We start from the raw sequence: 24,466 nt of genomic DNA on the forward strand, positions 1-24,466 counted from the left end.
TCGTTGGTTGGTAGTGAGAGAGTCGGAGAGTTCGTTCGTTGGTAGTGAGAGAGTCGGAGAGTTCGTTGGTTGGTTGTGAGAGAGTCGGGGAGTTCGTTGGTTGGTTGTGAGAGAGTCGGGGAGTTCGTTGGTTGGTTGTGAGAGAGTCGGGGAGTTCGTTGGTTGGTTGTGAGAGAGTCGGGGAGTTCGTTGGTTGGTTGTGAGAGAGTCGGGGAGTTCGTTGGTTGGTTGTGAGAGAGTCGGGGAGTTCGTTGGTTGGTAGTGAAAGATTTTGGTGGGTTCGTTGGCTGGTTGCAAAGAAAGAAGGAAGGTCGTTAGTTCGGCGGTTGAGTTGGTCCCTTGATTGTTGGTTGAAGAAGGAAGCTCGTGATCACGGAGTGCCTGCCCATGTCTCGCCTCGGCGGCCCGTCTGTTGTGCTGATCCGAGTACACCTGACCTTGACCGGGTCTCTCGTTGGGTCCTGTCTGCTGCCCCGTTCTACCTTGGACTCCGCGCTCTCCACCCGGGCTCCTTCGCAGACACGGTCTCCACACGTGCGGCTGTGGGCCGAACTGCACGACCTTTGTCGGGTGCCGCACCACGGAGCGTTCCTTCTCTCGGAACGTTCAGGTACCTAAAGAACTGAGACCTCAGCTCCCTCCCTCCGTGGCTGCAAAAGTCCTTTGCCATTCAACTTGGTTTATTTTGTCCGAGTCTGAGTGTGTCTGAGTGTGTGGCGCCTGTCTTATAAGTAGCATTGTACAAGTTATTTGATCATTGTAAATCTTGCCTGTATTATTCTCGCGACAAGTCTGCTCTGTGTCCTCTTTTTGTAAGTTGCTGTAAAATTGTCGCACTACATCTCTCTTCTGTCCCCTGCATAACACTCCAATAAACCTGTTCCTGTACCACATGAATTTCCTTGCTTGGTGTAAATAAATAATTGTAGAAATGTTCCCAGGTCGTTTTTGTCTTTTCCTTCATTGGTCCAGCATGGTTCGGATCTCAGTTTAGCCGGGTCTTATTCCCGATAATCTGTTCATTCCAGCCGGTACGTCCTTGGCAGTTCCGCTCGGCTGCATCTGATCCAGAGTTGGTAGTTGGTACTCTACCATAGTTGGGAGAGTGATCCGGTTCGGGCGAAGCAATTAGGTAAATTGATTCGAGACAAAAAGACCCTACACCACGCGGTTGAAGTATTGGCATCCACGGTCGGTTCAGGGACCCACCACGTCACGGAATTATTCGTGAGCGACGGCCAACAATTCCGGGAGTCTGGTGGGAGACGATGTAACTTCCCCCACCGAGCGGTCGTTCTCGCCACCGGACCGCCGGCCCACAACAATATACACATATATATATATATATATATATATATATATATATATATATATATATATATATATATATATATATATATATATATATATATATATAAATATAACCCCAGCTGAGTCAGACCAAAGACTTTAAAAAAGGATATGTGCTGCCTCATTGTTTGCCATCACTCCAATGTCCATTCCAATTATGCCTGGTATTGGGTTCATGGTTTGGGTGGCGGGCTTTGGATCCTAGGGTCCTGAGTTTGAATCCCACTCAGCTATTGATTTAATACCAGGTGGGGCTAACTCGGCCTGTCATCTTTCCGAGGTCGGCAAAATGAGTGCCAGCATGCTGGGTATACTGTGTCGGAGTGGCGACCCATCCAGGATTGTGTCCAATAGCCAAGGAGACTGCTGAAGCAGCACCAACACTATGCACAGAGTATGGTCCCAATCTCTCTCACACATTCCAATTCACTCTTCAACTTCTTACTGTGATATTTATCGGTACTTTCGAGTATTTTGAACGGTAGGATTTGATTCGGATCATTCATATAAAGATCGAGTGTACACAAATTACCGTTACAAATTCAAACTGGAATATGAAATGAATGAAACGGGATATAACAATGCAGTTTGATGCATGTGAAAGAAAACTTCTCAAAGTTTTATTGTCGAGATCATCATTTAGCATCATTTGATCTCCATAAACCAGGCAACACTGCTCTTTCTTGTAGGGACACCATTTGCAGTATATGTGATGTCACGTGTCACAGCTGACATCTGAAGACAAAAAAGTCCACACAGCTGCGAGTCCGAGTCTGGGAGGTCAGTGGTTCAAACGCCGGCAATCATTCCAAAGACTTTTAAAATGGTGTGCTGTTTCCTTGCTTGCCATTCAGCATTTAAACAGGATAGAGCATGGACACAACCATAGGGTGGTAATAATAATAGCACAGGCTTTGATCGGTCTATGGCCTCCACCTGCGTCAAACGTTCTTGCAAAGGAACTCGTATTATTTGTTATTATCTCCACCACCGAAGGTGAAGAAGATTATGTTTTCACCCCTTTCTGTCTGTCTGTGTACAGGATAGCTCAAAAAGTTGTGGACGGATCCAGATTAAATTTGGTGGACAAGTTTGTTGTGTGACAAGGACAAACTGGTTTATTAGATTTTTGTGAAGATCCTAATCTGGATTTGATGATTTTTAAAGTGATTCTTCACCATTGAGAGATTTGGCCAAAAACGGTAAATAAAACGATATTTCAAAAAGTTGTGGACGGATTCGGATGAAACTTTGTGGACACGTTGGGTGTGTGACGAGGAAGAATTGATTCAATTGTTATGAAGATCCGGAACCGGATCCGGATCTGATAATTTCTTAAAGTAATTCTTCACCATTGAGAGATAGGGTCAAAAACGATATATAGGATATTTCAAAAATGTATTGGCCAGACATGTTCTTGTGGATCAGGCATTACGGGGCGGAGGTATGCGCTCTCCCGAGTGCCCTTCAAGTTAACCTCCGCCATCGAAGATGGACGGAGGTTACTGTTTTCACCCCTGTCTGTTTGTTTGTTTGTTTGTGAACAGTATTACGGAAAAACTCCTGGACGGATTTCGACGAAACTTGGTGGGGGGTTAGGTATGGTCCAAGGATCATGCCATTAGATTTTGGACTTGTTCCACAGTCCAATATGGCCACTATGGCGGCCATTTTGAAAAAATATTTGAATTTTTGTTTTTGCATTTCTACATGTTTTAAGCGATTTCCAACCCAAAAAAAAAATTGTTAGAGAAAAAAAAACAATTTTGCAACTTTTTTTCAAAAAAATTTCGATTTTATTTGAAGAATATTTGAATTTTTTTTTTGCATTTGTACACGTTTTAAGTGATTTACAACCCCCCCCCCAAAAAAAAAATTTGTTAAAGAAAAAAACGCAGAAATTTTGCACCTTTTATTCAAAAACATTTAGATTTTATTTGAAAAATATTTGAATTTTTTTTTTTGCATTTGTACACGTTTTAAGTGATTTCCAACCCCCCCCAAAAAAATTTGTTAAAGAAGAAAAACCCAGAAATTTTGCACCTTTTTTTCAAAAAAATTTCAATTTTTTTTTTTTGGCATTTCGACATGCGCATCGATCTAGTTTAGTTTATTCAATTGTGGTTCAGTAGAGTCTGATCCGTTTTGACCGACAATGAATAGGATATCAGGTTCACTTAAGTGACCCAGCAGTATTGGCGGCGGAGGTTTTGCACTCGACCGAGTGCTCCCCCTCTAATTAGTATTGTGTCACCACAAGTTTGAAGTCGTGTTACTTGTTACTTGGAAACTCATCAATAAGCCATCTCAGTATTCTGTTGTATTTTGTGTCACTGACAACCTCTCAATTAGCAGTTTTACTAAGTTTGGTACAACAATAATAAAATAAAATAAACTCACTTTCGATTCCTACCATCCCACTTTTCATCACCTACCTCCAACTTGCCACGCATAGTGTTTGAAAGGAAGTGCCAGACAAGAAAAAATATTGTTGCGGTTCTCGGAACCGCATGCATCCAACATAAAGTGGTCCCAAGACAATTATTCCATTAATATAGATAGTCCCTTCCCTTTTGTCTAGTTGGACAACAGGGGCGTGCGTTGCGAGGATCTCATAGCTAGGTTTGCTTACATCATATCTTCTTCACTTCATTTCTAACTTCATTCCTACTCTTCTTTTCTGATTATTCCTGAGGTAAATCTGAGCCATGTGCACCCTTTGCTGTGAGATGGGTCCTCAGGAAAGGCCAAGCAGGCATTACGCTGGACACCCCTCCGTAGAAAGCACACTCAATATGATGCCCACGTTGCATGGAACACGTACCGAGGAGACGGAAGAAACAGCATCTTAGAAAGGGCGCTCGAACACCACATGAGCATCGACAGCACAGAGCTCCCATCCTCAAGCTATCCCTTAATCGAGGCCGATAATAGAAAGGCAACCCCACGCCACGTTGGGCGGGATGAGAGTGTGCAAGGCACAAGCAGCGCGTTCCTTTCAACCCATTTCTGGACTAATTATATCGATCAGTTTTCGCCCCGCGTACCAATATGTAATGAAAGAAATGAGTTTTGTTTCATTGAAACATAAAAATTGTATTGTGGTGGAGATGTTGGGATGTGTTACAGGTATAAACTGGTGAAAGAACAAAACGCTATCCTACACATCAACCACCTGACTTGGGTACCCCTCTAAAAGATCACATTACTTCCTTAATTAACCTCAGGTTGACCTGCATCATACCTTCTTCATCAGGCAGTTCTGGAGGTTCAAGCTCAACCAATTCAAATCCATGCCGCACGCACCACTCCTGTACTTCTTGCAGAGGCACACCTGCGCACAGTACATCCAGATATGCATACATCACGTGTCTGTCTGTCTGTCTGCACATGCCATGAACATGCATCACATGCAAGGTCCACACATGCATACAGACCTGAAATGGTACTTGACACACATAGAATCACACACAACCATGACTTCTCCATTTGCTTGCTTGCCAAGATTACCATCATCATGAATTCGTTCACACACCAAGATGAGAACTTCAGGCACCCACAGCGATATGAATGGAAGCCATTCCTCAGCCTGCCGCAGGCCTTCCTTCTGAAAATCACATCTGCAATGAGTTAATCAGAAAAAAACATGCACCACCTTATATATAATGCCATTAATGGAACCTACATTACCTTACCAAACGAAGGGGCAACAAATAGGTTCCATAACCTGAATCTAAAGGTTATGTCCATAACCTTAACTTAATGTAAATTAACAGTCCTCTCCAAACTGTCTCATCTCTCCCATTTCATCTCCAGGCTAGAAATTTAACCAGGATACCAGCACACAATGACTTACTCCTTTCGAGATACATCGTAGAATCTTTGAACAACCACCTAAATGGAAATGGGACAGTTTTAAGCCACCATGCTCAGAGATGCAGCAATGTCTACCAGCACCAGGACAGCAGTTTATTGCTTTTAGTTTGATATATTTGAAATTTGGTATGTATTGTTGCGGTTGTTGGGGTAGATGGAAGAATTTAATAGGTAATATAACATTGTGTAGAGTTGCTTGGTCCGTGGACATGTAGGAGGCATCTCGATGTAACTAAGTAGGGAACCTGTGAGCTTAAGTGTTATGTGTCACCACATGAGGGGGTGGTGTCATGTTAATTAGCTAAGGTTTAATAATAAGCTTCCCCAGTATGTAATCACCCCTCTGTGATTTTTCCCTATGCTTTTATATTTCAAGATTGGCGATAAAGGTGGAGAATACATTCCTAAAACCACTACAAGCAGGCAGAAAGCCCCACCTTCAAAGGGTGACAACAGGCGAAGTCACGCACCCAAAGCCGATTGATGGGCGTGACGTCAGAAGCTAGCCAAGCGGGCAGAAGCCCCGGAGGCAGGGGATATATAGGCGTGATCGAGAGGAAGGTTGGCTGGTGCATTTTGGAGAGCCGTGATCAAAGAGGAAGGGGATTGCGGATTTTGGAGAGGCGAGAGCGGAGGGTGAGCACATGCTGAGGAGGACGACATGACCCTTGTATTCGTGATGAGGCGATTTGGCTCACGTAGTGAAGCAAGATGCTGGCCTTTGGCTCTTGGTTGGGTCGGTGAGGACGATCGGCGCATGAAGCAGTTGCACTGGGTCTCTGAGCTTTCGTGTGGAGTGCCATTCATGGATTGCCTGGCGTGTGTTTGTCCCGCTACGAGAGAAGCGCCATTTTGTTGCACACATCTGCACATGCGAATAGAAGCGCCTCGATTCCAAGTTCCACAAAGACTAGCTCTGGGCCAAGCTAAGTACAAGAATAGTTGAAAGGAAGGGTTTTCTTTTTATTCTGTTTCCCCGTTATCTATATTAGAGTCAGTGTGAAGAGGCGCCTCGACTGTAGGATATATTTAATTGATTATTTTATCATTACCTTTTGAATTGTTGTCCGATGTAAATATTTGTTTATGTTCATTTTAATAAACTGTAGCCATGTATTTGTAGTGGGGTTCGAGTATAAACCCCCCCTGTGCTGTGCTTTCCCCGTGTCTCCGTCTCTCCGCCATTGCACCCTGCCCTCTCGCACGCGTTATAATCTCCGAGTGCCCCCCTAAAAATTAATAAGGAAAAGACCGCTTGCCCGTCCAAGGGCTGATGGTGTTAACTGCCCGTCACCACAATTTGGATCGGGGGGTTTACCTGGGACGGTTACCCCCACGACAATATTTTAGTTTGGTATACATTTGAAAATCTCTTCCATTAATAAAGTACAGTAAAGTATTTGATCTTTCCATGTCCAGCACCTGAGAGCCGTCAAAGCAGAGCAGGCAAGCTTCCACCGCCTCTCCAAAACATCGTTCTCCAAGGGTCTTGTGTGGCACGACACAGAGGTGCACGTCTGCGCAGTAGTATTTGTTATCAATGTGCCATGGGTAGGCTTTGACGTCCTCACCTAAATCCTCAGCAGCTGGAAGTTCCTGTTCACCAAGTATCCCTGGAAATCAAGCACACCAAAATATTTAATTAAATCACAGCTTTTTCCTGCGGATGGCAAAAAATGTGGAGCAAACCTGGAAGGAAATTAGGGTGGGATTAAAGGATTGAAACATTGTCCATGTAAAGTGACAATAATTCAAAAAGGTTGATATGATTGGTTTTGTAAAATACAACCTTTTTATGTGATCTTCGCTCTCATACGAGTCTCGACACGATACAAAAAACCCCCAAAATACTACCTTTTAATCAATTAAAAGTTTACAGAGACGTGTTAACCGCTTTGGGAAACAAAGTGATGCTGAGGTTTCTGGTGTTAGCTCCTCTTCCTCCAACAAAGAGCTGACACCCAAAGTGTGAGCACTACTTTGATTCCCACATGGTTAGCATACCTTTATCAACTGTCAGTATAAAAAACACCATCATTTGAATTGTCTGCCAACACAAGACAACAAAAGCCCTGATAAACTCTCCACACCCTTCCCTCTCCCAACCCTCCTCTCTCCCCACCCTTCCCTCTCCCCACCCTCCTCTCTCGGCACCTCGCCACCCTCCTCTCCCCACCTCACCACCCTTCTGCCCACCCATTCTCCCCTTCTCCCCACCCTTCCCTCCACTCTTCCCTCTCTCTCTCTCTCTCCTTCTCCCCACACTTCTCTCTCTCTCTCCTTCTCCCCACACTTCTCTCTCTCTCTCCTTCTCCCCACACTTCTCTCTCTCCCCTTCTCCCCACACTTCTCTCTCTCCCCATTCTCCCCACACTTCTCTCTCTCTCTCCTTCTCCCCACACTTTTCTCTCTCCCCTTCTCCCCCACACTTTTCTCTCTCCCCTTCTCCCCACACTTTTCTCTCTCCCCTTCTCCCCACACTTTTCTCTCTCTCCCCTTCTCCCCACACTTTTCTCTCTCCCCTTCTCCCCACACTTTTCTCTCTCCCCTTCTCCCCACACTTTTCTCTCTCCCCTTCTCCCCACACTTTTCTCTCTCCCCTTCTCCCCACACTTTTCTCTCTCCCCTTCTCCCCACACTTTTCTCTCTCCCCTTCTCCCCACACTTTTCTCTCTCCCCTTCTCCCCACACTTTTCTCTCTCCCCTTCTCCCCACACTTTTCTCTCTCTCCCTTCTCCCCACACTTTTCTCTCTCCCCTTCTCCCCACACTTTTCTCTCTCCCCTTCTCCCCACACTTTTCTCTCTCCCCTTCTCCCCACACTTTTCTCTCTCCCCTTCTCCCCACACTTTTCTCTCTCCCCTTCTCCCCACACTTTTCTCTCTCCCCTTCTCCCCACACTTTTCTCTCTCTCCCCTTCTCCCCACACTTTTCTCTCTCCCCTTCTCCCCACACTTTTCTCTCTCCCCTTCTCCCCACACTTTTCTCTCTCCCCTTCTCCCCACACTTTTCTCTCTCCCCTTCTCCTCACACTTTTCTCTCTCCCCTTCTCCCCACACTTTTCTCTCTCCCCTTCTCCCCACACTTTTCTCTCTCCCCTTCTCCCCACACTTTTCTCTCTCCCTTCTCCCCACACTTTTCTCTCTCCCCTTCTCCCCACACTTTTCTCTCTCCCCTTCTCCCCACACTTTTCTCTCTCCCCTTCTCCCCACACTTTTCTCTCTCCCCTTCTCCCCCACACTTTTCTCTCTCCCCTTCTCCCCACACTTTTCTCTCTCCCCTTCTCCCCACACTTTTCTCTCTCCCCTTCTCCCCACACTTTTCTCTCTCCCCCTTCTCCCCACACTTTTCTCTCTCCCCTTCTCCCCACACTTTTCTCTCTCCCCTTCTCCCCCACACTTTTCTCTCTCCCTTCTCCCCACACTTTTCTCTCTCCCCTTCTCCCCACACTTTTCTCTCTCCCCTTCTCCCCACACTTTTCTCTCTCCCCTTCTCCCCACACTTTTCTCTCTCCCCCTTCTCCCCCACACTTTTCTCTCTCCCCTTCTCCCCACACTTTTCTCTCTCCCCTTCTCCCCACACTTTTCTCTCTCTCCCTTCTCCCCACACTTTTCTCTCTCCCTTCTCCCCACACTTTTCTCTCTCCCCTTCTCCCCACACTTTTCTCTCTCCCCTTCTCCCCACACTTTTCTCTCTCCCCTTCTCCCCACACTTCTCTCTCTCCACTTCTCTCTCTCCCCTTCTCTCTCTCCCCTTCTCTCTCTCCCCTTCTCCCCACACTTCTCTCTCTCCCCTTCTCCCCACACTTCTCTCTCTCCCCTTCTCCCCACACTTCTCTCTCTCCCCTTCTCCCCACACTTCTCTCTCTCCCCTTCTCCCCACACTTCTCTCTCTCCCCTTCTCCCCACACTTCTCTCTCTTCGCTTCTCCCCAGATTCTCTCTCTTCCCTTCTCCCCACACTTCTCTCTCTCCCCTTCCTCTCTCTCCCCTTCTCCCCACACTTCTCTCTCTCCCCTTCTCCCCACACTTCTCTCTCTCCCCTTCTCCCCACCTCGCCACCCTTCTCTCTCCCCTTCTCCCCACCCTTCTCTCTCCCCTTCTCCCCACCCTTCTCTCTTCCCTTCTCCCCACCCTTCTCTCTCCCCTTCTCCCCACCCTTCTCTCTCCCCTTCTCCCCACCCTTCTCTCTCCCCTTCTCCCCACCCTTCTCTCTCCCCACCCTTCTCTCTCCCCCCTTCTCCCCACCCTTGCCTTACTTTTAAGCTTGAAAATAAATGAAAACTAGCATAACCCCTTCTCCCCACTCTGCGCGACATGTTGGGGTGGGTGTGTTTGAGAAAGGAACTGATGCAGAGTATCAGTAGTAATTTTACTTTAATGCAGTAAGTGGAATACGATTTCACCGTTTCAGAACCATTTTATTTACTTTTTTTGTACCATGCACCTCATATGGTCTTTGAGATAATGTAAGCCGAATATGACGTTACTCGAGCGCAGAACAAAGTCGAAGATAGCGCGACACGAAACCACAAACTCGGAAATAATATACAAGATGTTGACCAATAAAGTACAAGAACCAATGTACAGAGACATGACAGAAGTAAACAGACACCTTAAATTGATTAATTTCATTTGTACAACACAATTTTACTAAGTGATTTGTGCTAATATTCGACTATTTATTTGCAGAAACGATTTCGTGTGTCATGAATGGCAATTAACTCTGCCTCCAACCCAGGGAGCACACGACCTTTCAAATTTTCAGAGGACGAATTGTTGGCCCATCAGAAGGTGGAGTCAGCCAGCATCATCAGATAGCTCAGAACCTTGGCATTCCGCTTTCAACGGTCAATCGGGAGATTGTGCAATTCACCAGCGAAAGCAAGGAATCCACAGCTTCCCGTTCTGGTTGATCTGGGCTTTCAGAAAGATGTCTTCGAGCTGTCATGCGGTCCAATGAGAAAACTCCCCGTTGCAAGGCAGCAGATGTTGTAGAGGAGGTCCAAGTTAGCTCAAGAACTGCCGTGCGGTACCTTCGTCAACTGGGCTACTATGGGAGAGCGGCTCGGAGAAAACGTCTTCTTAGACCAGCCAACATTCAAAGGAGAAAGAAGTGAGCTGACGAGATGGCCAACAGACCCTTGGCGTTTTGGCAAACTGTCATTTTTACAGACGAGTCCCAATTTACTCAATTTTCTGACAGTAGACGCGTATGGGTCTGGAGACTTCCCAGTCAAGAGTTTTCTTTGAACCGATTGCAGCCAACTGTCTAACACGGTGGTTTTTAAGTGATGGTTTGGGGAGCAATCTGGAGTGCTGGTCGATCAGAGCTTGTGGAGTGTGTTGGCAACATCAACTCCACAATATACAATCCTATTCTATCCTCGAGGATGGACTTCTCCCAGTCTTCTCCACTGGTCAGATGATCAAAAACACTCTGTTCATGGTAGATAGAGCTCCGTGCCACACTGTAAAAAAAAAAAAAGACCAAAGAATGGCAGAACATAAATGGGATCAAGCCACTTCCATGGCCAAGTCAGTCTCCTGACGTGACTCCCATCGATGAACACCTCTGGGCCACATTGGATCGAGCTGTGCGGAAAAATTTCAGAACTCGTTCGTTCTTTGCCTGAAAGAGTAAAAGGGCATCGAAATCTGCAAACGGCAAGTCCACCAAATACTCGTGTATGTATTAAAATGGATCAAATGTTCAATAAATATCATGGTGTCTATTTACCTCCGTCACGTCTGTGTCCACAGAACCCCCGGCATCGTCGTTCATCGCAACAACATGAAGATTTCAACTGATCCAGAAACACGAACCCAGCTCATGGAACAGTCAGGACACCGATCAGTCACTGTCAGCATCGACTGGACGAACTGTTCGTGACTTGACGACAGCAACAAATCAATTAAAACCAGTACAGTACAGTACAGTACAGTAGTAGTTTCTTTTTCCTGTGAAGATGAGAAAAAATTCGGACATCGACGTCCACTAAACACACTGAGACAACAACCCTGACTGGACGTGTCCGTTTGGTCCATCGGTGTGTTCAGCTCACTGTGGATCTTTCCCGATGAAGATGAGGAAACAGAGGGAGGGACGTGGAAGGAGAAAAACGGACATTATAAATATTATATATATATATATGTATATATATAACTCACGTGTTACAATGTGATCCGGACAACAACCACGTCCCAGCACGGCAACCGCTCCAAGCATCGCGGAAAGGAAATATTCTCAAGGTTGTCAATTAAATTTTGTCTTGAAGGTTAAAAAAAAAAAATCGTGCTTTTCACACGCACGAATTACCATGTACGCGCCGCCCACGTTTGTGCGCTATTTAATTCCCACTTTTCTTCAGGAAAAACGGAATTGCTCGAAACGGAAGTGAACCAACAGCTTCATTTTAATACCTACGTTTATACACCGCTCGACCGTGTGCGGTTTTCGTTGGTTTGCGTAAGTTCGTTTACGACGTCATCCCCCAGTCACGATGTGACGCCGTAAGTGTCGTAAAACTAGGTGTCGTAAAGCTGACGCTCTTTCATATTTCATTTATCCGTTCAGTTTTTTTTTTTTTAATACTTATTCACGAAGCTTCGTGATTTGTTTTTATGCATGCGTGGCCGTACGTGAAAAAAAAAAAAGAAAAAACTTGACGTCATAGCACCGTGTCCTGTCATTGGTTGGTAAATAAATGGCCATAATTTGGGAACCGCTTGTCCGATTAATATCAAACCTTGAAATGGCACATCCACAGGTCCCCAGCAATATTCCTGGCAAGTTCGAATTAGATCGGACCAGTGGTTGTCGGGAAACAGCGGTCACAGACAGACACACAGAGATTGCTGGAATTATAGATAGATTTATGCTTTCATCCCAACAAGATAAAATCCCAACAGTTGAGGTTCCCAATGGATGCACGAGAGCCCAGCCCAGCGCAAGGCCGTGTCCACCATTTTGAGCTCCCCCACCCTTCCCTCTCTCACCTTTTTTGGTGATAAGTCCCTCTTCACTCTTTTGAGTGAAAATCGAGGTGAAAGCTCACACAGGTTTTACATTATTAACTTCCACAAGGGGACGCTCTATATTTTCTCGATTTCGTGCATCATCTCCTCATGATTTCTTATGTAACGTAGCAGGGGAACTTGGGTCACCTGTGTTCAAAATGTGAGGTGAAATCTAATCGCCGGACAAAGCATGGCGACACTTCCCCCCATCAGGTTCCAGAACTCAAGGAGCTTCTGTGCCAAGATCGGCTGAGGTCTGACGATCTTGAATCTGCACTCCATCTTCTCCAAGAGGAGGGAGGGGTGATATCATGATTATTGACCAACCGATTCTTCATTGGGATCATCAGGATCAATCCCAATCATTTCTTTAACCCACATAGACGTACTTCAACTAGAGGTCACTCAAGGACGTTATTTAAGCAAAGGAGCACGCCATACGTGAGGAAGTGATACTTTTTAGCAGTAGAGTGCTGGATGACTGAAACAGTCGTCCACAGTTAGTAGTTGAAGGCCAAAAACGACAAATGAATTCAAGTAGAAATGAGAAAGACATCTGAAAATGCAAAGCCCATCCCTGTACGTTTTGTATTTGTATCTACGTTGTGACCTTTTTGTCCGTGTTGAGCTCAAAAATAATTGGTGGTTGAAGTTACTGAGCTGATTTGCAAATCCTCCAAATTTCAAGTCGATCGGATGAAAACAAGCTCAAATGAGCTAAGATCCTCGTCCTCTTGATGACGTCATAAAAACGAATATGACGTCATTGTGATGTACCAGGTTTGCGATAAATTATCTGTGCTAATTGCCGGCTTGATTCCCGCAAACAAAATTCAAACAGTTTGCCTAGTTTCGGAGATAATGGTATAGGCCATTTCCATTAGCGGCGATAATATGACGTCAACTTTTTTTCAAGGAAGAATTTCCAAAATTGGAGATGGTTTCTGCCTGTGCGTGGGCTTTCTGCATATACATGGCAAGTTTCACGAAGATCCGATGAAAACTCTGGGTTGTGAAACAAAAAATGTCAAAAAATAAGAATGACGTCATAAACATTGATATGACGTCATAGTGATGTATCGTATGTGCGGTAATTCATCTCTGCCTCTGCCCTGTTCGATTCCAACAAACAGAATTTATAAAGTTTGCCTAGTTTCGGAGATAATTTTTTCGGCGATTTCCATTAGCGGAGATATTTTGACGTCATAACTTTTTTTCTAGGAGGAATTTTCAAAATCAGAGATGGTTACCGTCTGCGCAGGGTATTTTTACACATATATGCCAAGTTTGAGGAAGTTTCGATGAAAACTGCAGGCTGTGAAACAAAAAAGTCCACAAGAAGAAGATGAAGAACAACAACGTGAGTAAGACTTAGAGATCCTCCACAAGGATCTAAGAATGATGGTTTTTAAGATATCTGACAAAGTTGTTGAGCTTTAGAGTCTGTTGAGCTTTCTACCTCGAAATCAGTAGATTTCTTGCTTATGACCAACTCGACCATTTCGTGAAAATCAGTTAAACATTGTGACCTGTCAGCGATTGACGGACAGACAGACAGAGTAAGAAACACACCAGACCAATCACTATACTTGTGAATCTTCAATTTCACAAGTAACGGACAGACAGGGTTGAAAACATTACCTCCGTCAATAGGGCGGTAAAAATACAAAAGATTGACGATTTTTGGTGACCTTGACCTTTTGACCTCGAAAGCAATATGCTCGTGACCCAATATGCAAACCCTGTTCAAATTTCAAGTCAACCAGATGGAAATTTATGATTGTGACCATGACCTTTTAACAGAACACAGGTTACACTCGATTAATTGGGTCATGTTGGATCACTGACATTGATAGTTTATTTCACCTTGACCTTTTGATTTAAAAAAAATTGACTTCTAGCTTTTCATTGATGAACCAATAAGCAATTCATTTAATTTCAATTTCTGGTCAATTGTGTGAAAATTGACGATTTTATGTGACGTTGACCTTTGACCAAATTATTAATTTGTCTTCTCCATATTCTCACAATAAAGCTTTGTTGAAAATTTGATGACAAAAGCTGAAATGGTTAAAAAAAAAGAAGAAAAAAGTTATAGCCTGAACAGACACAGACACAGACAGAACTCCCAAAATGCAGACTCACCTCCGCTCATTGGAATTTCTTATTTCTCACCTGTGGACATCAACTTTCTCAGTCTGTTCAATCTCATTCCTCCCTCCAATGTTTCAAAAAAAGGCTGTTCATTATATCAGGTCATCCCCCCATCCAAACCCATGACCATTTCTACCCTTATTACTCCCCCTCCATCAGCCCCGTTTCCAGGTTTCCCTCACGTTCCTCGATTATGTTCCATTTCGGAAGTTTTCCAGACCTACCTATGTGAACTGGTGTCCAGCTTGTTCACCCCATGTCTTGCTCCAATTCCATTTTGTCCCTCTACACTGTTGTTGGGGTGTATGCCTCCCTATTTCCACTGTTCTTTCATTCTGCTATGTGATGGTCCAACCAGACTCGGTGGTGTAATGGGTAGAGTGTCCACTCCGAGTCTGGGAGGTCAAACCCCATCCGAGTCATACCAAAGACTTTAAAAATGGAACGTGCCGCTTCCTTGCTTTAAGCTCAGCATTTAAAAGGATAGAGCATGGACAAACAACTCTGGGAAGGTAATGGCAAACGACCCATTGCCAATAAACTACTTTGGCAGTACCAACGCTCTGTAAAGAGTACGGTAAATCAACACTAAATCAAATGTCCTTCCTTTTTATTTGTATTCTAGCTCTTCCACGAGCCTCGACTCTGTACAAAAAGAGCAACCAGAGAGTGCAAACCCTTGTCAGGACTTCTTTTGAGTGGTGTATTTTTATGTTTTCAGGTAAATCCAATATGGCTGCCAAACCATGTGACCTATGATGTCATATGTGTAACTTTTGTTCCTCATGGATAGGCAGTCATATGTGCAAAGTTTCATCACCTCGATCTTTTCAGCCATTTCAGAGAAGATTTTTGAAGGTTAAAATAAAAAAAAAAGCAATATGGCTTCCAAATCACGTGATCGATAACCTCATCAAAAAATTTTGTGGACCATTTTATCCCTAGATGATCCTCAAAATTTTTTCCTACTGATCGGATGTGGCATTCCACATGAAATTATGACGTCATAAAAAAAAACCTCACACCCATTCCCCATGAGCAGTACTTGCTATGTGCCAAGTTTCAATTTTTTCCTTGGTGTGGTTTCAGAGATAGAGGTCCAGTTTTTCCATTTTTCAAATATGGCTGCCACACCACGTGACCTATGACGTCATAATTATCATTGAAACATTCTACATGAGTAGTCACACCGATGGTGAAAATTTCGTCTCAATCCGACAAGCGGTTGTGGAGAAAAACATGAAAGTTCTGTGTGGACAGACAAACAGACAAACAAACCCAAATGAAGATAATAAAAATCAACATGGTGGAAGGGAACCGACAGATGACTATGAACATTGTCCAAAACATTCCGCGAGTTTGGCATGAACTGGAATTAACTCGCTGGTGTTCAAGTACCAAAGCCACTTTTTATTTATTTCCCTTCAAGTCTCAATTTGGCAAACAGGGCTGAGAAGTACAGAAAAAGGCTCAATGGTTCAGCATCTGCGTCACATCCACATCCTAATTTTAACATCGTATCCACCTGAGACTGTTATCTAGGCATGGCACTCAAATCCGGCCATGGGAATCAAAGCAATCCATTTGAACCTTTCACAAAAATAGAAATGTTCTCCGATACAACCACAGCTGCTGACACTGCATAAAATGCAGGTTAAAAAAACAAACAAAAAAAAAAACATGCATTTACAATGTTTTCCATTATAAAGTTCATGTTCATTAAAAAAAAAAAAATTGGAACGAGGCTGAAGAGATAAACGGCGGTCTCTGATATAACCGAGCTGCCAAACAATGCGATTATGGGTTCCGTGTTATCTATCATTCAATCGGGTGGGTTTTTTTCAAACAAGGGTTAATCTGTTGATAGACCAATATCTTTTGGCCTCACCGAACATTGCATGGTGCACCATTTATCTGAAACACACAGCCGATACATTTGAAATCTTCAGCGACACAGCCTGCCCTCACAGCCAATGATGCTGCCACCCCCACCTTGTGCTACATACGAAAGAATAAGAACATTTAAAATCTCATCTCAAGCCCCACTTGAATATGTATGTATGTATGTATGTATGAAAGTATGCTCGTTCACAAAGATTCACATGGTCTTGCAAGGTTAGTCGGTTGAGACGGATACATACTGGAAGGAAGGTAACACAAAGTGGCAAAATAAATAATTAAAAGGATAGCTTTAATAAAGGTTAAATTTTGTTGAATAGCTGTGCAATAAAAAAAAAAACTCCCAACTTAGCACAGAGATAACACCGCATATTCATTTGATTACACGTGCAGAAATGCCCGAATATGTGCTAACATGTGTTAGATTGACAGGATGATGGACAGGTAACCCTCACTTACCTTTTGTGGTGTCTATTCTGAAATGGATTCCCACTCAGACAATAAAAAATAGATAAAGTTATCGCATCGCTGTTTCAATGGTGTAGACCTGGTGCACTGACTTTTGAGCTGCCTGGTCTGGGTTCAATTCCCAACCATAAACTCGGATTGGTACTTCACAGACAGGGTGTGGCATCACCAGTATGGATATTTTGATGGGTGTTCTGTCTGTTAGCATTAGCTTGATCTTTTGATAAAGAGTGGGAAAGTTATTGCCAGCATCCCAAACAAATTCCTGCCGAAACTGGAGGGAGCAAATATGTCAGGTGTTCTCAGATTCCACGACAGTTCCACACTAGGTTACACTGCTTGCTATCTCAGCGTGCAGTTTGCAGCAACCACACAATAAACAAATTTGCACACCCAAGCATTTACACATCGTATGTGAACCAGAGATCTGTCTAATCAATGGCTCATTCGATTAAGGATATTAGCATGAAAATAGAAGCCAACAGTGTGAGTGTGTTACGGAACTAATAAACTATAATATACAGGTAGTGGACAAAAAAAAAACATGGAAATACCTGGGTAACTGAGGGACACAAAGCAACGGCTTCCACACGGGTGTGGCACATGTGTTAATGAAGAAAATAACATCCCAGCATGCTTAGGGTCATGTAAAAAATGCTGCATGGTCCTGGTTGCCTTTAATTATAGTCAGCATGGCTACAAGACAAGACCCCCCTAATGACCACATCCCCAGAGCACATGTGGTCACCCAATGGTTTGATTAGCATGACACTAATGTTATCCAGATGTCATGGCCTTCTCAGTTACCAGATTTGTACCCAAATGAGCATTTATGGGATATTCTGGAACAACAACACCTGAGACAGTGCTTTCCACCTTCATCAAACAGGTACGAGTTGATTGACTCTCGTGGAAGAATGGTTCAGCTTCCCCCCTGCAGAATTTCAGACGCTGGTGGACTCTATGCCACGGCTCCAGGCCGCACTGGCTGCAGGTGGTAGCCCAACACCCTATTAAGTGACTTTACATTGGCATTTCCATTTGTTATCCACTACCTGAATGTAAAGTGGTTGTCATAAAACGTGGACACCCTAATTCATACAAGGTGGCTATTTAAGGTCATCATTGTAGAATTTGAAAATTCTTTATATGCATTTGAACCTTATCGAATCAAAACTGCGAGACCAATTTTCCATAAGTGCTCAGGGTTAGATCATGGGCACAAAATAGATCCCTCCAAACCTCTTGTATGAGGGTGGGGAGACGACTTGCAATTTTTGCCTCTACAGGTAGTTTAAACACTGACACCTGCCACAAGGAGGTGGAAACCGAGGATGGCAAAATGACAGCCAATTGTAGGGGGGGGGAGTTTGGATGTATATCCAGATAGGGTACCTTTAACAAAAATAAAAAAAACTATTAATTTTGTCTGAAACAACATCCTGTTATATATGGAAATTTCCACTACAGACATGGCATAATGCAAGTGATTCACCAACACCATATTTAGTTTCCAGAGCGAGCGAATATTACCAGTCGTACCTACAAAACTGACAGTCAATACCCATGGAATAGAGACCATATTCATACAAGTGAGAGATCTCATTGAAGAATGTTTCAACAGTATTAGGAGAATCAAAATTTCACAGCATTTGGCATTTGAGTGAATAAAAGTAAACTGTTCATTTGACCCACTCTCAAAGCAGTAGAAAAAGGCAAATTTAACATAACATAATTGATCATTTCTCAGGAATTGGTAAGCACAACTTGTGATCTTTTCAATTGTGACAATGGCAACAGAATTGTCAAACTGAAAAAGAAAAGAAAAAAATTCATACGTTTTACACCTGTCAATTTATAGCTCCACCTTGGCACTATCGCTGGGTGCTTCACTCTCATTTGCATCATGCTCGATTGAGACGTCTTCATTTGACGACTTCTCTTCATGCTGCTTTTCCTTGTTCTTCCCTACCCCATGCTCTTTTCCCTTGCCAGGAAACACCTGTCCTTCAACAGTGACATCAGCACAGCGGTCCTGCCCAATCAGAAAGTCCTTCACCTCCCATGCAAGGCTACCATCTTTGAGCATGAAGATGGCACGGTTTTCACCCACAATAAACCTGAATGGCAAAGTATGCACCAGGATACACAGAAGTGAGATTCATGATCAAACGTTTTCTCTCGCCAAGGCTGTGGAAGTAAACTATCAAGCAATGTAAGTACTGTGTACCCACCTCATCTAAATTGCTTCCAAAGCACTTTTCCATAAATATTCCCCATCCAATGAAAATTTAACGAGGAGGAGGAAATGTCAGGCAATATCTAAAGTTTATCGAAATTTCAGGCAATATCAATATCTAAAGGCAATATCTAAAGTTTATCAAAATTTCAGGCAATATCAACATCTAAAGTTTATCGAAATTTCAGACAATATCAACATCTAAAGCATATCAAAATTTCAGGCAATATCAACATCTAAAGTTTATCGAAATTTCAGGCAATATCAATATCTAAAGGCAATATCTAAAGTTTATCAAAATTTCAGGCAATATCAACATCTAAAGCATATCAAAATTTCAGGCAATATCAACATCTAAAGTTTATCAAAATTTTAGGCAATATCAACATCTAAAGTTTATCAAAATTTCAGACAATATCAACATCTAAAGCATATCAAAATTTCAGGCAATATCAACATCTAAAGTTTATCGAAATATCTAAAGGCAATATCTAAAGTTTATCAAAATTTCAGGCAATATCAATATCTAAAGGCAATATGTAAAGTTTATCAAAATTTCAGGCAATATCAATATCTAAATATCTGAAGGCAATATCTAAAGTATCAAAGACAAAATTAAATCATCCAGACAGTTTTGCATCCAAACTTCAAAAAAAACAAACCAGATGAAAAATGCATCCAATGCATTATCTTTTCATTGTAATTAACTTTTACAAAATCAGAGGGAGTTGAGTGAAGATTGTAGAAATGCAGCCAAAATTATTATTAATATAATACCATTGGACATTCAGGACGATACCTTTGTATGTCATAATTTGCATTGAACAAGCTCGTTTGCCACAGGCTCGTGATCTGCTCGGTCTCTTTCTCCGTCGGTGTTCCAGACACAGACGCAAATATCATAAGCGTGCGGCCTTTTTTAGAGGCACGAAGAATATCTTTGGGATCTTTTTCAGCGAGCTTTGACAAATCTATTTGAGGGGATGGACGAAGGTGCTCTGGCAGGTCTCCCTCTTCAATGTCATCATCTTTCTGCCTCATACAATAACCAAGGAAAAACAATAATGGGAATTAGAACATTCCGATCAACTTTAAGAAGTCATTAACTTTGTAAAACCTCATCTTAAATGATCTACCACCCTCACAAACAGCCAGAACTTGCAAGTTAGAATAAATCTCTCTCTTTCGAGTGCAGCCTTATGGCTGCTGGTTGCATCATTGGTGAGGGACATGGCTATACCGCTGATGCAGTGTTCCTATTACCAGTACACTGGTACTCATTTTGCCGACCTCGGAAGGATGACAGGCAGAGTAAACCCCACCTGGTATTAATTTAGTGGCCAACAGGACTCAAACTCAGGAACCGAGGATCCCAAATCAGTCACTCTAAGTCGAATCGAAGTGAGTTTCATCTCAGATCAAGCAAACCGGATCAACAGTGAAACAAAACAAAACTAGAAGGGCAATTGGTAGAGCGTATACCTCCGCCACACAATGCCTGATCCAGGAGAACATATCGGGCCCAATACATTTTTGAAATATCGTGCTATATATCGTTTTTGGCCTCATCTCAATGATGAAGAATCACTTTGAAAATTTAAAAAATTCTCGTATCTGGATTTGGATCTTCACCAAATTTGAATCAATTCGTCATGGTCACACACCCAACGTGTCCACCAAGTTTCGCTCAAATCCATCCACAACTTTTTGAGATATCCTGCACACAGAAAAACAGGGGTGAAAATGTAACCTCCTTCCACCTTCGATGGCGGAGGTAACAAAAAGGTAACGTCACACTTTATCTGCGGGAACTTTAATCTTTCGGAATCTTTAATCCCATGGTATCGTTGGCAACTATGGTGGCCTTCACAAAGCCCGTGACACCGATCGGCTTGAGCTTTTCGATATTTGATCCTTTTAACAGCTCTTTTGATCATTTTACACTGAAGGGAAAACTTATAGGGAGGGCATGGTGATTGTAAATATGATAGCTCCGAAGATGTCCTAGTTCGCAAATCACAAAAATGGTGCCCGTATGATTCTTTAGGTTACAATTGTGGGTGGAGTCAGGCCAGCTGTCCAACCAATGGATGAAAAGGAACATTACACGTGGATGTGCGTATGGATGAACAAACATATCCACATCACGCTTGGTGCTTCTAGGCTAGTTACTGGAGATAATGAGCATGGCCAATTACTACAAAGGCACTCGGTTGACCTCTGCCATACATCCACTTGGCTGAACATTTTATGTTTTGTTTCCCACTGATGGGCCGGATCTGGATCTGAACCTCCAAAATCTAATCAATTTGTTCTTGGCACACATACAACCTGTCTGCCAAGTTTCGTCTGAATCAATCCACAACTTTTTGAGGTATCCTGCGTAGCACGATACTTACGAAATCCATAAAACAAATTTGACCTCAAAAAATAATTGGTGGTTGAATTCAATGACAAAATATATAAATCAATAGGATGAAAAATGAGGATTTGTTTTTTTAATCTCACCTACGTTGTTGACCTTTGGCCTATGTTGCCCTCAAAAAATAACGAGCGGTTTAATTGCGACATGAAATACAAATCCTCTTCAAATTTCAAGTTAATTAGATGAAAACTGACAATTTTAGAAATTCGGCCAATGTTGACCTCAAAAATAATTGGTGGTTTAATTCCGTGACCTGAGTTGCAAATCATATTCAAATTTATCATCAATCGGATGAAAATTGAGAATTTTAGAGATTCGACAAATTTGTTGACCTTTGGCCTATGTTGACCTTTTGACCTCAAAAACAATCGGTTTCTCACTTATGACGAACTCTTCCATGTTGTGAAGTTTAGTGAAGATCGGATTAAAATTGTGACCTGTTGGCGACAAACATAGACACAGACAGACAGACAGACAGACAGACAGACAGAGACAGACAGACCCAACCAATATACTTGGAAAAAAAAAAATCTTCAATTTCCACAAGTAACAAACAGGAGTGAAAACATAACCTCCGTCCACCTTCGGTAGTGGAGGTATAACAAAGTTTTAAGCAATTCCAAATGACAAACAAATATATATATATATATATATATATATATATATATATATATATATATATATATATATATATATATATATATATATATATATATATATATAAAATAAAACGTCACACACACGAGCTGTTAATGTTAAAGGTATTAAAGCTGGCAGCCTGTCCTCGAAGCACGCACACACACCTCGGAACTCCCTAAGCTGGTTTGAATCCCGAACCAGCTATACACTGTCAATCTGGAGCTTCACAAGCAGAACCATTCATCGTGTGTCCTATCCCTCGGATGGCCGTTACACAAGGGACATTCCCGTCTAGATCCCACGGTGTCGTTCGCAAGTCATCTCCGGCACTCTGGACAAATTATCTATTACTGCCACCTTCTATCGAATGTCAGGCCTGGCCAACACTTTCCTATCGAACACATTCCTCAGCCGACCACACAAAAAAGTGGGAATGATTGCACATTAGAAGAAGAAGAAGAATAAGCCATATATGGACAAGAAGCCATATATGAAGAAGAAGAAGCTATAGATGTGAAGAATAAGAATAAGAAGCCATAGATGAAGAAGAAACATATATGAAGAAGAAGAGGCCAGAGATGAAGAATAAGAATAAGAAGAGGCCATATGAAGAAACCGATAAGAAGAAGAATAATAAGAAGAGGCCATAGATGAAGAAGAAGAAGCTATAGATGTGAAGAATAAGAATAAGAAGCCATAGATGAAGAAGAAACATATATGAAGAAGAAGAGGCCAGAGATGAAGAATAAGAATAAGAAGAGGCCATATGAAGAAACTGATAAGAAGAATAATAAGAAGAGGCCATAGATGAAGAAGAAGAAACCTATATGAAAAAGAAGAAACCTATATGAAGAAGAAGAAGAAGCCATCGATGAAGAATAAGAAGAAATCATAAATGAAGAATAAGAAGAGGCCATAGATGAAGAAGAAACCTAAATGAAGAAGAAGAAGAAGCCATATTTGAAGAATAAGATGAGGCCATAGATGAAGAAGTCATAGATGAAGAATAAGAATAGGCCATAGATGAAGAAGTCATAGATGAAGAATAAGAATAAGAAGAGGCCAGAAATTAAGAATAAGAAGAGGCCATAGATGAAGAATAAGAAGAGGCCATATATGAAGAATAACAAGAGGCCACAGATGAAGAAGAATAAGAAGCCATAGATGAAGAAGAAACCTAAATGAAGAATAAGAATAAGAAGTGGCCACAGATGAAGAAGCTCGAGTGGTTGTAGTAGTAATGGAGTTTTTTATTTTATTATTATTGACTGCAGAGCTTTGTGCATTGAATCCGTTGTCCACGGATTGTGAGGAATGGAGAGAAACCCACCTCCCACTGCTCCAACAGACGAGCCATGTCAGCATCGTTGTAATCGCGAATATCCTTCTTTCGCCCGGCTGACTCACTCTTTTTTCCCGATCCGTGACAACCGTGAACGAAGTAAAGGAGAAGCAGCGACGCGGAAACCAGAAGGCAAGTCAAACGATCGTGCCTCAGCGCCGCCATGCTTCGTGACGTCATCGCGTTCACTTCGCTGAGCGGATGAGCGGATGATCGAATTCCTTCCTTCCTTCCCGCCAACTTTCCCGCCCGGAACGCGATTATTCTTTCCCGCCCGTAACGCGGTTATTCTTTCCCGCCCGTAACGCGGTTATTCTTTCCCGCCCGGAACGCGGTTATTCTTTCCCGCCCGGAACGCGATTATTCTTTCCCGCCCGTAACGCGATTATTCTTTCCCGCCCGTAACGCGGTTATTCTTTCCCGCCCGTAACGCGGTTATTCTTTCCCGCCCGGAACGCGGTTATTCTTTCCCGCCCGGAACGCGGTTATTCTTTCCCGCCCGTAACGCGGTTATTCTTTCCCGCCGACTTAGTTTGCCTTTTTAACACTTTTAACCGTTATAATCCCGATTATTCTATCCACACGAAACTGCAACAAAAGGGCGGGGAAAAAATTTCACACAACACCGTTATTAATTAAATTTTCCAATGCTGTAAACGCAGTCACGTATTATATATTAATGCCGACTGCTGACACGACCTTCCTCTCATGAAATAAATTGTCGACGACCAATAAATATTAATATTTTGAAAGGATTTTTGACCGACAAATATAAATATTTTATCACTCCTTCATGCGCCTGTTAACGATGGGTTCCTCACAGCTTTCCCTGGTGGATACAAATAAGAAAAGGAACAATTAACTTCATTTCCCAAAACTCTCGAACTCGAAAGGGATGTTTGATCCTTCTTTATTGCTGTCGTGCTCGTGATTGGTCAACACATGATCACGTGTGTAAACGCCATTGTTGATCCAATTCAGACGGCGTGTGGATGGACCGAGCTGGATCATGCGGTGGCCATTCCTATTTTGCGAAGTTTTGCTGAATTTTCCTGAA

At 42.8% G+C, this 24,466-nt stretch overlaps 2 protein-coding genes across 4 annotated transcripts in view; both read right to left on the reverse strand.

The window, feature by feature from the left end:
- AAGAB (alpha and gamma adaptin binding protein) overlaps positions 1-11,628 on the reverse strand; it is a 57,045-nt gene extending 45,417 nt beyond the window's left edge. For all 3 annotated transcript variants that reach the window (XM_085896109.1, XM_085896108.1, XM_085896107.1), the window contains exons 1-4: positions 11,395-11,628; positions 6,649-6,839; positions 4,861-4,957; positions 4,595-4,684 (exon numbers count right to left, since the gene is read on the reverse strand). In XM_085896109.1, the coding sequence (XP_085752235.1) occupies positions 4,595-4,684; positions 4,861-4,957; positions 6,649-6,839; positions 11,395-11,452 (436 nt within the window). In that variant the 5' untranslated portion in view covers positions 11,453-11,628. The remainder of the gene's footprint in view (positions 1-4,594; positions 4,685-4,860; positions 4,958-6,648; positions 6,840-11,394) is intronic.
- Positions 11,629-18,537: 6,909 nt separating this feature from the next.
- On the reverse strand, positions 18,538-23,675 carry MESD (mesoderm development LRP chaperone). The gene is made up of 3 exons (XM_085896111.1): positions 23,398-23,675; positions 19,803-20,035; positions 18,538-18,884 (listed from the first exon to the last, which is right to left on the reverse strand). Exons 1-3 carry the CDS (start codon positions 23,587-23,589, stop codon positions 18,620-18,622), a joined length of 690 nt encoding a protein of 229 aa, XP_085752237.1. The 5' UTR covers positions 23,590-23,675; the 3' UTR covers positions 18,538-18,619.
- Positions 23,676-24,466: the final 791 nt, after the last annotated feature.

The sequence above is a fragment of the Eptatretus burgeri genome, chromosome 9, assembly GCF_056783735.1.
Source record: "Eptatretus burgeri isolate ZD-2024b chromosome 9, Ebu_testis_v1, whole genome shotgun sequence".
Taxonomy (NCBI): domain Eukaryota; kingdom Metazoa; phylum Chordata; class Myxini; order Myxiniformes; family Myxinidae; genus Eptatretus; species Eptatretus burgeri.